The sequence below is a fragment of the Aethalodelphis obliquidens genome, unplaced genomic scaffold, assembly GCF_003676395.1.
Source record: "Aethalodelphis obliquidens isolate GAN/ISIS:26980383/991018 unplaced genomic scaffold, ASM367639v1 scaffold6, whole genome shotgun sequence".
Classification (NCBI taxonomy): domain Eukaryota; kingdom Metazoa; phylum Chordata; class Mammalia; order Artiodactyla; family Delphinidae; genus Aethalodelphis; species Aethalodelphis obliquidens.
The window spans coordinates 10,025,702-10,040,530 of NW_020837950.1; the positions used below are offsets into that span (position 1 = coordinate 10,025,702).

The following is a 14,829-nucleotide window of genomic DNA, read 5'->3' on the forward strand; positions in this document are numbered from 1 at the left end:
TGCTGTGGCCTCTCCTGCCGCGGAGCACAGGCTCCAGGCGCAGGTTCAGCGGCCAAGACCCACAGGCCCAGCCGCTCCGCGGCACGCGAGATCCTCCCAGACGGGGGCACGAACCCGTGTCCCCCGCATCAGCAGGCGGACTCCCAACCACTGCGCCACCAGGGAAGCCACTAGGTATCAGCTTTAAAAGTACACATTTGCCATGAATACAAGATTGAAAATTACACAGAAATTGCATAATGTTTCTACCTTTAACATTTTATATTCTAAAAAATACACAAGACCACATTTGATTCAATAAAACAGAATACCTAACACATAGCAGTAGAAACTCAACCATTTGTTGAATAAATTACTGAATTTGTTAATTAATTCTAGAAGGCAGAAAGACAGTAAAAAAAAGTAACCACCATTCATACCCTTTCTTCAAGGTGACTTCTAAAATAAGCTATGTTATGGTTAGATTAGTCTTTAGTTTGGTGCTCACTACTCTATGGGCCTGGACAAGGAACTTCTCATTGCTGCATATACAAGGCTGTTCATCGAGACTGTAGAGCTACTGGTATCTTATCAGTCTAGTCGAAACAATCACTTTTCTCTGCTTTTATTTTACTGTTACTGCCTCTGCAACTCCTAATAACATTGCTACTGATCACCCTTTGTCCTCTCTCCAATCTTGTTTGTCACCTACCACTTACTCTGGCTTTTGGAGGAAATTTAGCCTTTTCATACTACAACAATACAAAATACAAACAATACAAAAACAATACAAATACAACAATACAAAAAACTCTTTTTCTCCCACGCAAACTGACAATTCTGTCTACTGTGTATGTTGCTTCTGCAATAATAATAACTAAAAACAAACAAAAAGATTTCTTAACGGTTTGAAATGTTTTGCTTCAGGCTAATTTCAGGACCAGAGACAAACCTGCACCTAAGTCTTCTTTTTTCTTTTTTTTTTTTTGCGGTACGCGGGCCTCTCCCGTTGCGGAGCACAGGCTCCGGATGCGCAGGCTCAGCGGCCATAGCTCACGGGCCTAGCCACTCCGCGGCATGTGGGATCTTCCCGGACCGGGGCACGAACCCGTGTCCCCTGCATCGGCAGGCGGACTCTCAACCACTGCGCCATCAGGGGAGCCCCAGTCTCTTTTCTTAAGAGACCATTGCAGGGACTTCCCTGGTGGTCCAGTGGTTAAGACTCCGTGCTCCGGATGCAGGGGGACCAGATTCGACCCCTGGTCAGGGAACTAGATCCCGCATGCCACAACTAAAGATCCCGCAGGCAGCAGTGAAAACCCTGCAGCACGCAGCTAATACCCAGCAGCACGCAGCTAATACCCAGCACAGCCAAATAAATAAATATTTTTTTTAAAAAGAGAGACCATTACAGATTGATGGACCTAGAGATTATCATACCAAGTGAAGTCAGACAGAGAAAGACAAAATATCATATGATATCACTTATATGTGGAATCTAAAAAATGATACAAATAAACTTATTTACAAAACAGAAACAGACTCACAAATATAGAAAACATACTTATGGTTACCAAAGGGGAAAAGAGGGGAGGGATAAATGAGGACCTTGAGATTAACATATATACACTACTAAACATAAAACAGATAAACAACAAGGACCTACTGTATAGCACAGGGAACTATATTCAATACCTTGCAATAACCTACCATGGAAAAGAATCTAAAAAAGAATATATATATATATGTATATTCTGAAAAATATACATTCTGAAAAAGAATATACGTGTGTGTGTATAACTGAATCATGATGTTGCATTAAAAAAAGCAGGAGACAAAATAATACAGCTTGGTTTCAACTATTCAAAAATGCTACTGGTGAAATATCTGGATTATGCATAATTTTTACTCTATACCTTATACTTTTCTGTATGTTCCCCAAATGCCTAAAATTTTAAATTAAAAATACATCCATTGTTAAATTACTTCAAATATTATACTGCTAATAGTAACACACTGACTATCTTTAGTTTACTTTTATGCTTTCAGCTAACAAAAAATGCAGGAAAATCCCTCTTATGTCTAATCATCTGGCAAGCAAAAGTGTGACCTAGACCAGGTGGCTCAACCTTCAGGACTACTGCTGATGTGATTTTTCACCAGAACAGAGTAAGCAATAGGGAATCCTTTTTTTTTTTTTTTTGGAGTATGTAAAGAATATACAACTTCCTGCACTGCATCTTGGCACACCAACTCTGCTGCCTTAATTCTTGTAAATATTTGCTTAGGAAAAGGGGGAAAAAAATATCAAATACATTAAGGATTTACCAAGTGCCACTGTACTAAATGCTTTACCTGTATTATCACACTGTAATTTACATCCCAAAACATACCTCAAAGCCATCTACATCTCTCTATCTCCATTGCTAAGTACCATGGCCCAACCACAATCCTGTTTGCGTAGGTAACTCTAATTAATAGCCCCCAGTGATCTCCTTATTTACACTCTTCCCTTTCCAATCCATTCTCTACACAGTAGTCAGAATGATATTTTTTAAACACTTGCTTTTTTTTTTAAACCTACAACCCAAAAGGCTATGATACCTCCCCAATCTCATTTCACACACCCCTCCCCTTCCAACCACACTCCAGCCACAGCACGTTTCCTCCTGCGCCTGAATACAAGTCTAGTCTCTAGGGTTTCTATTTGCTCTGCCTGGATTGCTCTTTGCCCCAGATGTTCACTTGGTTTGCTCATTTTCATTTTTCATGCCTTGGCTCAGTTTCCACCTCCTCAGGAAAGCTGGAGTCCCAGGCCAGCACAGCTAATGAAATGGCCCCTGCTGGCTACCTTCTAGCCCATCACTCTGCTTATTTCCTTTATAGCATTTAGATATGTTTTCTCATTCCTCATTTCCAAAAAAGGTGGAAACTGTGTCTGTCTTGTTCAGTACTGCACCACCAGCAACTACAATGCCTGGTACCTCCTTCCTGAATGATCCTCACTCACAAAAACCCTATGAAGCACATACCGTGGTTAACCTCATTTTACAGGTAACGCTATTATTAACCTGAACTACACAGAATCATGCTGTCAGCCTGCCAAAATGGTCTTTTATAACTGTCAATGTTCCTATTAGTTATTTAAGGGGTTAAATTCCCACTCTACTTTTCGTATGGTAATACTAGCAGATTGCAGACAGAAATTTAAAAATACAAAGGTCAATTTCTATATTTTTATTTAAAAACTATACTTTTATTAATCTCGGACTTAAGCAAAAGCACATATCTGTTGATTTGGCATGTAGTCCTTAAAGGAGCATCTTCCCATCTCAAATCATTGTCAAATGAGGCAAGACACAAATACGTGAACAAATAAAATAAGTGCTTATGCAAAGCCAAAAGAACTTTTTTAAAAAAGGGCATATTTACTAGAGAAACTAAGTAATATTTTTATTATTTAAAAGTATATGTTGGGCTTCCCTGGTGGCGCAGTGGTTAAGAGTCCACCTGCCGATGCAGGGGACACGGGTTCGTGCCCCGGTCCGGGAAGATCCCATATGCCGTGGAGCGGATAGGCCCGTGAGCCATGGCTGCTAGGCCTGCGCATCCAGAGCCTGTGCTCCACAACGGGAGAGGCCACATCAGTGAGAGGCCCGCATACAGAAAAAAAAAAAAAAGTAGATGTTTGTGTAGATCATTTGAAAAACACTAAAGTTAATTAAAAAAATTTTCTAGAGAAAGTCACTGGTAATATCATAGTATATATTCTTACATTTTTTCTAGTTTCAAGAGCATTTTCCCACGTCACTAAATAGTCTTCTAAATTATGATTTAAAAAAAAAATGTTTGCATCTATCACCAGCCCTTAATAACTGTACCAGGGCTTCCCTGGTGGCGCAGTGGTTAAGCATCCACCTGCCAATGCAGGGGACACGGGTTCGAGCCCTGGTCTGGGAAGATCCCACATGCCGCAGAGCAACTAAGCCCGTGCGCCACAACTACTGAGCCTGCGCTCTACAGCCTGTGAGCCACAACTACTGAGCCCGTGTGTCTACAGCCCGTGCTCCACAAGAGAAGCCACTGCAATGAGAAGCCAGAACACCACAACGAAGAGTAGCCCCCACTCACCGCAACAAGAGAAAGCCTGCACACAGCAACGAAGACCCAACCAGCCAAAAATAAATTTATAAAAATAAAATAAAAAATAATTGTACCGTAACGTTTCCTATTCTTCATAACTGTAAACGTTACCTATTTACCACTATTAATAATAAACTTGTGCACAGATTTTAATATGTATCTGATTATTTCTTGAAAGCAAATCCCTTTAAATAGAATTGTTGGGTGAGAAGGCATATACCTTTAAAGTTCTTTTGTGTGTGTGTGTGTGTGTGTGTGTGTGGTACGCGGGCCTCTCACTGTTGTGGTCTCTCCCGTTGTGGAGCACAGGCTCCGGACGCGCAGGCCCAGCGGCCATGGCTCACGGGCCCAGCCGCTCCGCGGCATGTGGGATCTTCCCAGACCGGGGCACGAACCCGTGTCCCCTGCATCGGCAGGCGGACTCTCAACCACTGCACCACCAGGGAAGCCCCCATAAAGTTTTTTTTTTTTTTAAGTAAGGTTTTATTTATTTATTATTTATCTTTTGGCTGCACTGGGTCTTCATTGCTGCACGCGGGCTTTCTCTAGTTGCAGCGAGTGGGAGCTACTCTTCGTTGCGGTGTGTGGCTTATTGCGGAGGCTTCTCTTGTTGCAGAGCATGGGCTCTAGGCACGCGGAATTCAGTAGTTGTGGCTCGCTGGCTCTAGAGCGCAGGCTCAGTAATTGTGGCACACAGGCTTAGTTGCTCCGTGGCATGTGGGATCTTCCTGGACCAGGGCTCTAACCCGTGTCCGCTGCATTGGCAGGCGGATTCTTAACCACCGAACTACCAGGGAAGTCCTAAAGTTATTTTTAATAAAGAATAACTGACTTCCAAAACACTGTTCAACTAACTATATGTCCCAATCAGTAGTAAGAGAGTTCCTGCTTTCCTGCATCCTCAATATGAAGAATCACTATGAAAAACTTAGCTAATATGAGACAATGAGTAGTAAATCCTTTAGACTTATATTTCTATGCTTATTAGTAAGTATGGAACATTTTTGCATTTTTATTGGCTACTCGAATGACTTTATGAAACCATTCATTTCCTTTGCCCATTTTTCTACTGGAATGTACGTTGGTTTGTAAAAATTCTTTATAAATTAGGGATACTAACTTTATAAGTGCACTGTGCAATACAGTACTCACTGTTTACTGAGCACTTGAAATGTGGAGTCTGAACTAAGTTGTGCTGTAAGTGTAAACTGGACTCCAGAGACGGTAAGAAAAGATAATGTAAAATATCTCAATAATTTTTATATTGATTACGTGTTGAAATATTTTGAATATACTGGATAAAATATATTAATAAAATTAATTTCATCTGTTTTTACTTTTTAAAATATGGCTATCAGACAAATCAAAATAACATACATGGTTCACATTGTATTTCTTTCGGACAGAGCTGCTCTAGAATATTGTCTTGCTTTTTGCCTTTAAATGTTTTCAGTGTTAGTTAGACCCACAGACATTTCTCATTTTTAAGTATACAAATGAAGCAGTTGTTTCCTTCAAGATTTCCTCCTCAACTTATTCTTTATAAGTTTTTCCCAGTCACACAGCAGTTTCAGAAGCAAAAACTAAACTTTATTTGACAAAGAAAAATATTTATTTTTAGAATTCTTTCTCAAAAGTTCTGCAAATATTTTCTTCTTACATGCATCCAACTTAGTACTCTTTTTAGCTAGTACTCTTAGTACTCTAAAGAGTACTTAGTACTCATTTTCTAAATAAATTTTTTAAGCTTTATCATAATTATGGTTGCCCTTTTAAAAACTGTTTCAGTATTTTTGAAACTAAATTTGCACAAACAAGGTTATTTTTTACATCTACCGTTTTTAAGCATGAAAACACATTTTAATTTTTTGGTAATAAACACTGCAAACAACTTCGCAGTCATTCCGACTGGTGAGACAGGTGATTATTATCTGTAGTTCACAGAGGGATGAGACAAAGAGCACATAATTTTCGACTTGACAGCGACAGACAATAATGGATTACAAATTACACTATTTCAACTTCTTTTTACCCACCCTTAAAGGGCAGTTTAGACTAAATTCAACAGTCACTCCACGTAATTTAAGTGTAAAATGCCGAAACTGCTTGGTCAATAAAAGCAACTAGGCCAGAAAGTTTAACTGGGGATTTTGGAGTACAGTACAACCAGATGAATCATTTTGTTCACAAGAGAATCAGATACATTTCCATTATAGGAAAAATCCACAGTTACACGTTTTTATCACTACCAAAAAGCACCCAAAACAGTGCTGTTAAAATTAACCCTTCCGAAATTTTAAAAGCCAGTTTTTATATTTATTGCAAATAAAAGGATCATATTCTAAAATAACTGCACAGAATAGGCATTATTTTAGCCTATGTTACTTATAAACTTGAATGACTACGACTTCCAATTTCTACTGCAAGGTCACAAACATGCTACAAGTTTTTTCGAACATAAATTCTGGGTAAATGTTTCTGTAAATACTCTTTTCATCCCCAAGATTCTGGGGGATTAGATTAGGGGTGGATTTGGTTCTGTCTCTTCCCTCATTGTTCCTAACAGTTCCCAAGTGTCAAGCAACCTATGGCATGCCAATGACGGCAAAAACGGAGGTAAGCCTAATTAAAACTTGCAAGTTCAAGATTATTTTGTAAACTGTCAATTTAAATTTGAGTCAGAAACGACATCTGAAAAAGAGGGATAAAACCTCCCGACAACCACTTTTTTCTGGGTTACAGCTCCAGTAGACACTTTTTCACCAAAAAGATTGTTCAACCGAACTGGGCTCATTCAACAATTGTAGGATGGTCATACCCCCATCTTAAAGGATGTCTCGTAAATGTTGCGTAGCAACCCCCAAATTCCTCCTTAGAAAATTTAATAACACAGGTTGGGAGTACGAGAAAAGGAACAGGGTAAGAAAATCTATTTGGTCAAAGTGCTCAAAAAAGGTAAGGCGGTGAGCTCAAAAGACCCTGGAACTTTGTGGAGTCAGCAATTTCGCACTGGCTGCGGGGGGAGGCGGGCGGTCACCGCCGGGCACTGCCATGCTCACGTAATGTTTTATCTGAAACGAAGTGGTCCGTTTCCTGGATGCGACCCGGCCCGAGAATTGCCCCCAAATGCCCGCGGGGATCGTGGGCGAGACCAGGATCAGGGAGGCCTGTAGGGGCCGCCGCCGGCTGGGCAGGCTTAACTGCAAAGGCGGAGGTCCGACAAGAAGGTTCTGGGGTTGGGAAAGGGCAAGGCGGCATACTCCCGAGGCGAGGCGCCCGGAGCCGAGCCCGGCCTTGTCTTCCAGTCCGGCTTCCGCGGAGTCAGAGGCCGGCGCAGGACACTCACCCTGGAGGTCGCTGGAGCCGCAGGCTACCGCCCTGCAGCGCAGACGGAGCCGGCACAGGGAAGACCAGCTACATCTGTGGGCCGCGGCGGCGGCGGCCAAGCCCGGTAACATCCTGGCGGGGCAAAGGCCCCCACTCGAACACCGCTTGCTACCTCCGCTCCGCCGCCGAAACCAACTGACTCCATAGACCGGACACTACCGAACACCAACGCCTGCGCCGCCGCAGGCGGCCTTAGCGAACTCGGAAATGGTAACATTATTTAATGACCTGGCCGCGGAGGCAGCGGAAATGACGTACACGCAGAGCGCGAATCGCGAGATCTTGCCCCGGAAGAGCTTGGTAGGGCGTGGCTGCGCAGAAAGTTTGGCGTGTTCGCTTTGTCTTAACGCGCTACTGTGCGTTTGCACCTTGCTTGGATATCTACAAGTTAATTGTTTGGTTCTTAACCGCCAGGAAAGCCTTGGCAGAAGTGACAGCCGTTGAGGGCTCTGCCTTTTTCTTTTTTCTGGGCTCAGATCCTGGGCCATGGTGTTGGAAATGGGAGGTAAGGTGGGAAGGAAGGACAGTGGCCTTCTGAGCCTCTCCCTCTCCAGAGCCTTTGTGGATAATCCCAAGCCTAGGCTAATTTGTCCTCAGTGCCCTCGGGACCTGGAACACAGTACATCACAACAGCGTTGTGTAGCCATTACCGTGAAGGCAAGTACCCACAGAATCAGTTAACTTGCCCTAGTAACGTCTGAACCTCGGATTCCTGTCTGTAATATACAGTTCTAAGACTTAAACGTTCAGGATTTGTCTGGGTAAAAGCAGATGTGCAGACATGCAAATAGGAGTCAGTTTGGCCCCAGGGAGAAGGAGACGAGAACAATATTCACCAAGCATTAACTGTGTTGTTTATCTGACATGCTCATTCAGGTCTTAGCTCAAACTGGAATGAGGCCTGCCTTGACCACCCTAGCTATTGTAAGGGAGCAAAATTTGCCACCCCAAAATGGGTTTCTTTGGCAAGAGAATTAATTTAGGCTGATTTTTTTTTTTTAAGGCCCAAAAGACTCATCACCTTTGACCTTTCCCCTACCTGCCTAAAAGAATATAGATAGAGAACTTGTTCCAAGAAGGCAGCTATCACCATAGATAACTGTAGTACACACTAGGTATATAGACAGGGAGGAACCTAGCAAAGTCGCTTGTTAAAATTCCTCTCTGTCCTCTTGTCTCTGTGGGCGCAGCAAACATTTGTTTACCAAACATTTGCTTTTTTGTCTCCTTACCAGTTGCCTTCTTCCCCTTGGAAGCCCCGAACTACTACCCCCAACATCCTCTTTTTTCTTTAGCTGAAGATGGTATTCACGGTGAGGGTTTGGGCCATTTTGGAGAGTTAGTCAGTTTTCCTGGGTCTCTCCCATGTATACATGTTATTAAACTTTCGTTTGATTTTCTCTTGTTAATCTGTCTCATGTTAATTTAATTCTTAGACCAGCTAGTGTAACAGGGAAGAGCCAATTTTGACTCCATGTTGGATCTGTTTCTTCGACTTTAGCCTTTGCTTTTCGTTGCTTTTGTTATTAAAATCATACATGATGGCCTGCCTCAGGGAACCCTACCCACCTGTGAATGTCCCCGAGCCTGGCCATTCCAGGAGATGTTTTGCAAGACTGATGGCCCTTTTTACTTTACTTCCTTCCCACCTCTCCCTCTCTATTCTGCCTTTTTACTTTACTTCCCTCTCTGACTCTATAAAAGAAACTTACATCCAGATTACCATAAGGTGGTTATTTTGAGACACTAGTCTGCCATCTTCTCCGTCTGCCAGCTTTCCGAATAAAGTCGTGTTCCTTGCCTCAACGCCTTGTCTCTGATATATTGGCCTGTCGTTCGGTGAGCAGAGAGCGAGCTTGGACTCAGTAACACTAGGACTTAGAAGCGTAGAGGAAAATTTCTTCCTCCCGACGCTATAATAGGCCTGTTTATTATCTACCCTGTTGCCCTGTATACTTTTCTTCAAAATGTCTATAGATATTTGAAATTATATATGTATTTATTTTTTTATTTTCTGTCTCTCAATAAAAAATAAACATCGTGATGCTGGAATCTTGTGTTTTGCACACTGCTGTTTCCAGGGGCTAAAACAGTGCCTGACACAAATAAATTAATCGAATGGAATGCATGATGGTTTGTTTTAAAATTAATGAGTCATTTAACTGTAGTATTACTGTTGTCGAACCCAAGTTCGTGTGTCCTATGCACAAAGAGGCCAAACAAACCAAGACGTAGGAGTCTGGAGCAGAGAAGGGTTTATTGCAGGGCCAAGCAAAGCCGTAACTCCCTGAATGTTTTCAGGGAAGAGTTTCTACAGGCAAAATTCGGATGAAGGTCTGCAGGGTGTGTGACCTTCCTCTGATTGGTTGGTGGTGAGGTAGCAGGTTGAGATTGAGATTCCAAGAATCTCAATCATCAGCCTTCTGGTTCCAACCAGTCTAGGGTCCACTTGGCTTGTGCTCAGCCGGAAGTTACCATCCTCCACCTGGGTGGGGAGCCTTAGTTCCTGTAGAACTCAGAGATATATTGTTATGTATATCTACTGAGTAGGAACCAGGACCCTGCTTTATTGTTGCACCATTGTTTCTTGACCGCTTCTCCTTTGTTTCTGCATTCCTTCACTTCCCTAATTAGTAACTTTGAATAACTCGTAACTTGGAGAGGGTCTGGGAGGCTGTAGCCTTTTTCCTATAAGTAAGAAACAGGGGACATGGAGAGGCCCCACAGGGTCCTGCTCAGTTTCACTACAAAATAACTAGTTCAAGGGGAAATAAATTAGTATGTTCCCAATTTTAAGAGAATCAACACAGTCTTTTATGCTGATTGAGAAAGTACAACCAGATTAGTGAGGTGACAGTGATTAAATTATCACAAGAATGGTAAGCAATTTAACTTCCTATGACAAACACAGATTAAAACATTAAGTGGTTAAACATTAAAAAATGCTGTTCCTGGGACTTCCCAGGTGGCACAGTGGTTAAGAATGCACCTGCCAATGTAGGGGACACGGGTGTGAGCCCTGGTCCGGGAAGATCCCACATGCTGCAGAGCAACTAAGCCCATGCGCCACAACTACTGAGCCTGCTCTCTAGAGCCCGTGAGCCATAACTACTGAGCCCATGTGCCACGTGCTCCACGACAAGAGAAGCCACTGCAATGAGAAGCCCGCGCACCACAACGAAGAGTAGCCCCCACTCGCCGCAACTAGAAAAAGCCCGTGCGCAGCAACAAAGACTCAATGCAGCCAAAAATAAAGAAATTAATAAATTTTTTTTTTAAAATGCTGTTCCTTAAATATTTATAACCTCAAGATTACTGAAAAAATCTGAATATTACTGGAAAGTTCTTATCCTTTCCTTATAAGTAGATTTTAGCAGAAATCCAGCTTTATGATATAAAATACATAAAGGCTTAACTCTAATTTTATGGTAACTATATGTTGCATTAGCCTTTATTGCTAACTTAAATGCCTTGGATTCTTAAAGTTGACCCCTAGTTTCAACTATCATTTTAATCAAGACTGGTCAAAACTTCATAGGATTTACTTTTATGTACAATAGGATTTTAATTTTTCTTTATATGTATTTTCTAATAATTCTTAGAGGAATATTCATTCCTTTTGTGATAAGAAACATTTTTTAAATACATTCTTTTGCAGGGTTGTTAAAATAATTTTAATAACAGCTGTGTGATGTGAAGAACGTATTGCTGGTGTATAGCACAATTTCACCATGTGCTAGTTTTTTCCTACCCTCCTTTCCCCTGATATAGCTGGGCAATATGCCATAGTAATATAGCATTGTATAACTTGACTTACAGACACTGTATTAATTTTAATAAACCTCTAGAAGACTTGACTTGCCAAAAGTTTCAAGAATAAAGTGAATCATGCTGTGTTATCTTTTTTCACCCTCACAATGCTGTATCACATAATAAGTTCTCCATGGACTTGTATTAAAATACTTCTGCACTTGTCTTGGTATTTACACCTATATTGTCACCATATATTCGTCTTGCTGGATAGGCTCAAAAATTTCCCCAAGTGCTGAAAATTGAGGCAATGTTGTAAGCAGTCAGAGTCGGGGAGCCCCTGGAAAAAGAGAACTAGGAATGGCTTTCTTGACATAAGAGATGACATTTTTGGCCTAAGCCATCGTGTGCTCTAAGCCTGGTCACGATGCTTGCCCTTGAACAGGTCTTAGTAATTAATGATCTCGAGGGAATGCAGAAACAAAAGAAAAACAGTCAAAAAACAATAGTCCAGTGATAAAACAGAGTCCTAGTTTCTCCTCAAGGGATATATATAACAATCTGATACTTATCTTTGAGTTCTGTAGGCACTAAGGCCCCCACCTAGGTGGAGGATGGAATGATGATGAATTTTCCTGACCCTCATGACTTCAGTCAACTCAAGTTTGGACTCTGTCAACCTTTGCCCCAATTCTATACTGAATTCTCCTCTGCTCAAGCCCCTTCATGAACATGCATGTATCCTTAGCTAAAAAATACCCCAATTTTGCTGTTCAGGGAGACACTGCTTTGGAAAGGATCCTCAGTGTTCTCCTTACTTGCTGCAAGTAATAAATCCTTCCTTCTCCCCCTCTTTGGCTTGGTTGTGTCTCTTGGATGGACACCCACCAAGAAGCAAACCCAGTTTTCAGGTAATGAAACAGGAGGGAAGGGGGCAGGGCACAACTTTTAAAAGAATGACATAGCCCAAGGACATGACATAAACTGATTAGAACCAAATAGGTCCAAGATGGCAGACAAGTTGATTTCCACTAGACCTTGAGCCTCAGTATACAGACGCTCATTGTAACACACCCACAGGTGCCATGACAGTTCCAAGGGCAACCATAAAGGTCAAAAAGTAGGCGGTGGCCCAATTCCTGGAAATCCCCACCCTTTCCCCAAAATAGATGGAATACTCCTCCCACTCATTAGCCTATGAAATTACCCACCCTTATAAAAACTGACAATCCCATACCCTGGTGCTGCTTTCACCTTCTGAGATGGACAACAGTGTCTGTGGAGGGTGTTTCTAAGTAAATCCACTTCTTACCTATCACTTTGTCTCTCACTAAATTCTTCCTGCGATGAGACATCAAGAACCTGAGCATCATTAAGTCCTGAGACCAGGTATGCGATCTCAGTTAAAAGATCATGGGTTCAAGTTCCAATCTGGGTTTGGGCTGGGTTTGAGTCCCTGCCCGTGGGTTCAAGTCCCAGTCTGAGTTGCATGGTTTCAGTAACAGCATCAGTTTTAGAGTTCCTTAGGGGAATTTCCACTGACCCTAAATTCTTCAAGGGTTCTCATCCTTCCTTTACTTTAATGCTCAAATTGAGACACATTCAGCAGGTGCCTATATGTACTAAACAGGTAACATCACGGAGCTTATTTTCTATTGGAGGAGACAGAAAATTTAAAAATAAACACATATAATTTCAAATAGTGATAGTAGTAGTAGCAATATTGATCATTTACTAATTTCCATACCCTCTATTTGCATTATCTCATTCATAACACCTTAGCAAGTTATAGATAAGGAAACCAAGGCACGTCTCTCTCTTAACTACCAAACTTTACTTTCTAAGCCAGTGGGTTTTGTCCTTTGGAAGAAAATATAAGGTCTTTTGCTGTTTTCTGAACAGTAGGTCAAGAGAGAGCATTTCCCCAGATTTTATATCCCATTGTTTTGTGTGAGCAACATGATATTAATTTGTCTGTTTCATGAGAAATTTTTGTTATAAATAGATGCCTAAATATAGGGAATACTAAGTCAGATAGATGGAAATAGAAGTAGGAAAATGGGAAGTGTCATTTGATTATTATCATTAACCACAACTCCTGCAACGTTTTCCATTAACTCTGAAGAAGTTCCACATCTTACAGAAATTCCACATCTTACAGCTTCTATAGTTGAGCTGACTATTCCTTGGTTTCATCCTGTCGATAGCGTTGGGAAAATGATTCTGATCATGAGACCAACTTAACTGTTTATCTGGAAAACTTAGATAATCCATTACAAGATAAAGTCAGTGGCTTTATCCTGAAGCTTACCAAGAACACAAATTTAATTTTGAACACGGATGTATTTGTTGGTGTCATGATGTTTTTCCCTGTGAAGTTGAGAAAGGAGGGAGTTTGCCTATCTGAACACTTCAAAAAGAAAATGACCACACCAAGGGTGTCATTGCCTGCTATACAACCAAGGTCAGAAGCAATGGGGGTCTGCACAGACACATGTTGCGTGTATAGGCAGACCTCTCCTGCCGAAGCACAGGAAGTGAAATGTGGAATTGACATGGTTTCTGACCAGTTTGCTAACTTTCCTCTCCATTTTTCAGAAAAGGTGGTTGATTTTCCCAAGATCACTCAGCAAGGATGTGCTAGAACCTGGAGTCAGACTCAGGCCCTCCGACTCCAAATCTGTGTTATACACGTCAGTGAAGGTGGTGGAGAGACAGAGGTTTATGGGTTTTCCCCCAGCATTATTCTATGAAGGTACTTGTGGGGGCTTTTTTTCTCAATGATTTGTGAAATGACCATAGAGTACTCCACTACCATTAAACTTAGGTTCACTCTTTGCCACTTCCATGCAAGAATAAGATGTCTTCTTGGGTGTCTTCAAGAAGAGGAGACAGGACTTCCCAGGTGGCACAGTGGTTGAGAGTCCACCTGCCAATGCAGGGGACGCGGGTTCGTGCCCCGGTCCAGGAAGATCCCACATGCCACGGAACGGCTGGGCCCGTGAGCCATGGCCACTGAGCCTGTGCATCCGGAGCCTGTGCTCTGCAGCAGGAGAGGCCACAACTGTGAGAGGCCCGCGTACCGCAAAAGAAAAAAAAAAGAAGAGGAGACATATCTCCATCGCCGTTTGGATGTTTGCTTAGCCACCAAGCTTACTGACCTGTCCCAATGCTATGAATTTGGAGGAAACTTTTCAGCATGGAAGAGAGATGGTACAGCGACTGGAGAGAATTTCTGTGATATGTAGACTATGGATCCCGTCTGATGCTACAGAACTCAGAGTTGGAATCACCGAGAGTAAATGAGACTGAGGCCTGCAGACTTGCCATGGAACACAACATGGGGCAAGAGGTATGTATGTTTCAGATGAATGTAGCTCACCACCGCCAGCTGGGAGTGAGCTGAGAGATACAGCAAGACTTGCAAGGAGCTACCAAAGAATAGGGGGCTCTTGGGACCGAGTTTCTCCTCCGTGGGGCCTGTTGGGATCCCCATTCATCCTCACTGACAGTGAGCAAGATAAGCCGCACTGACCTACAGAAAGGGGACAGCAACCCTACCACAGTTAG

The 14,829-nt window shown here is 42.2% G+C and overlaps 1 protein-coding gene and 1 long non-coding RNA gene across 4 annotated transcripts in view; one reads left to right on the top strand and one right to left on the bottom strand.

The window, feature by feature from the left end:
* SLC30A9 (solute carrier family 30 member 9) overlaps positions 1 to 7,695 on the bottom strand; it is a 73,696-nt gene extending 66,001 nt beyond the window's left edge. For 2 of the 3 annotated variants that reach the window (XM_027103073.1, XM_027103071.1), the window contains exon 1: positions 7,469 to 7,693. In XM_027103073.1, coding sequence (XP_026958874.1) covers positions 7,469 to 7,580 — 112 coding nt within the window. In that variant the 5' untranslated portion in view covers positions 7,581 to 7,693. Of the gene's footprint in view, positions 1 to 7,468 lie in introns of all 3 variants that reach the window. The other variant, XM_027103072.1, reaches the window with a different exon arrangement.
* A 108-nt stretch (positions 7,696 to 7,803) lies between these two features.
* Positions 7,804 to 8,918, top strand: LOC113618832 (uncharacterized). The gene is made up of 2 exons (XR_003432140.1): positions 7,804 to 8,014; positions 8,745 to 8,918. It is a non-coding gene; the product is annotated as an uncharacterized LOC113618832 (long non-coding RNA).
* Positions 8,919 to 14,829: the final 5,911 nt, after the last annotated feature.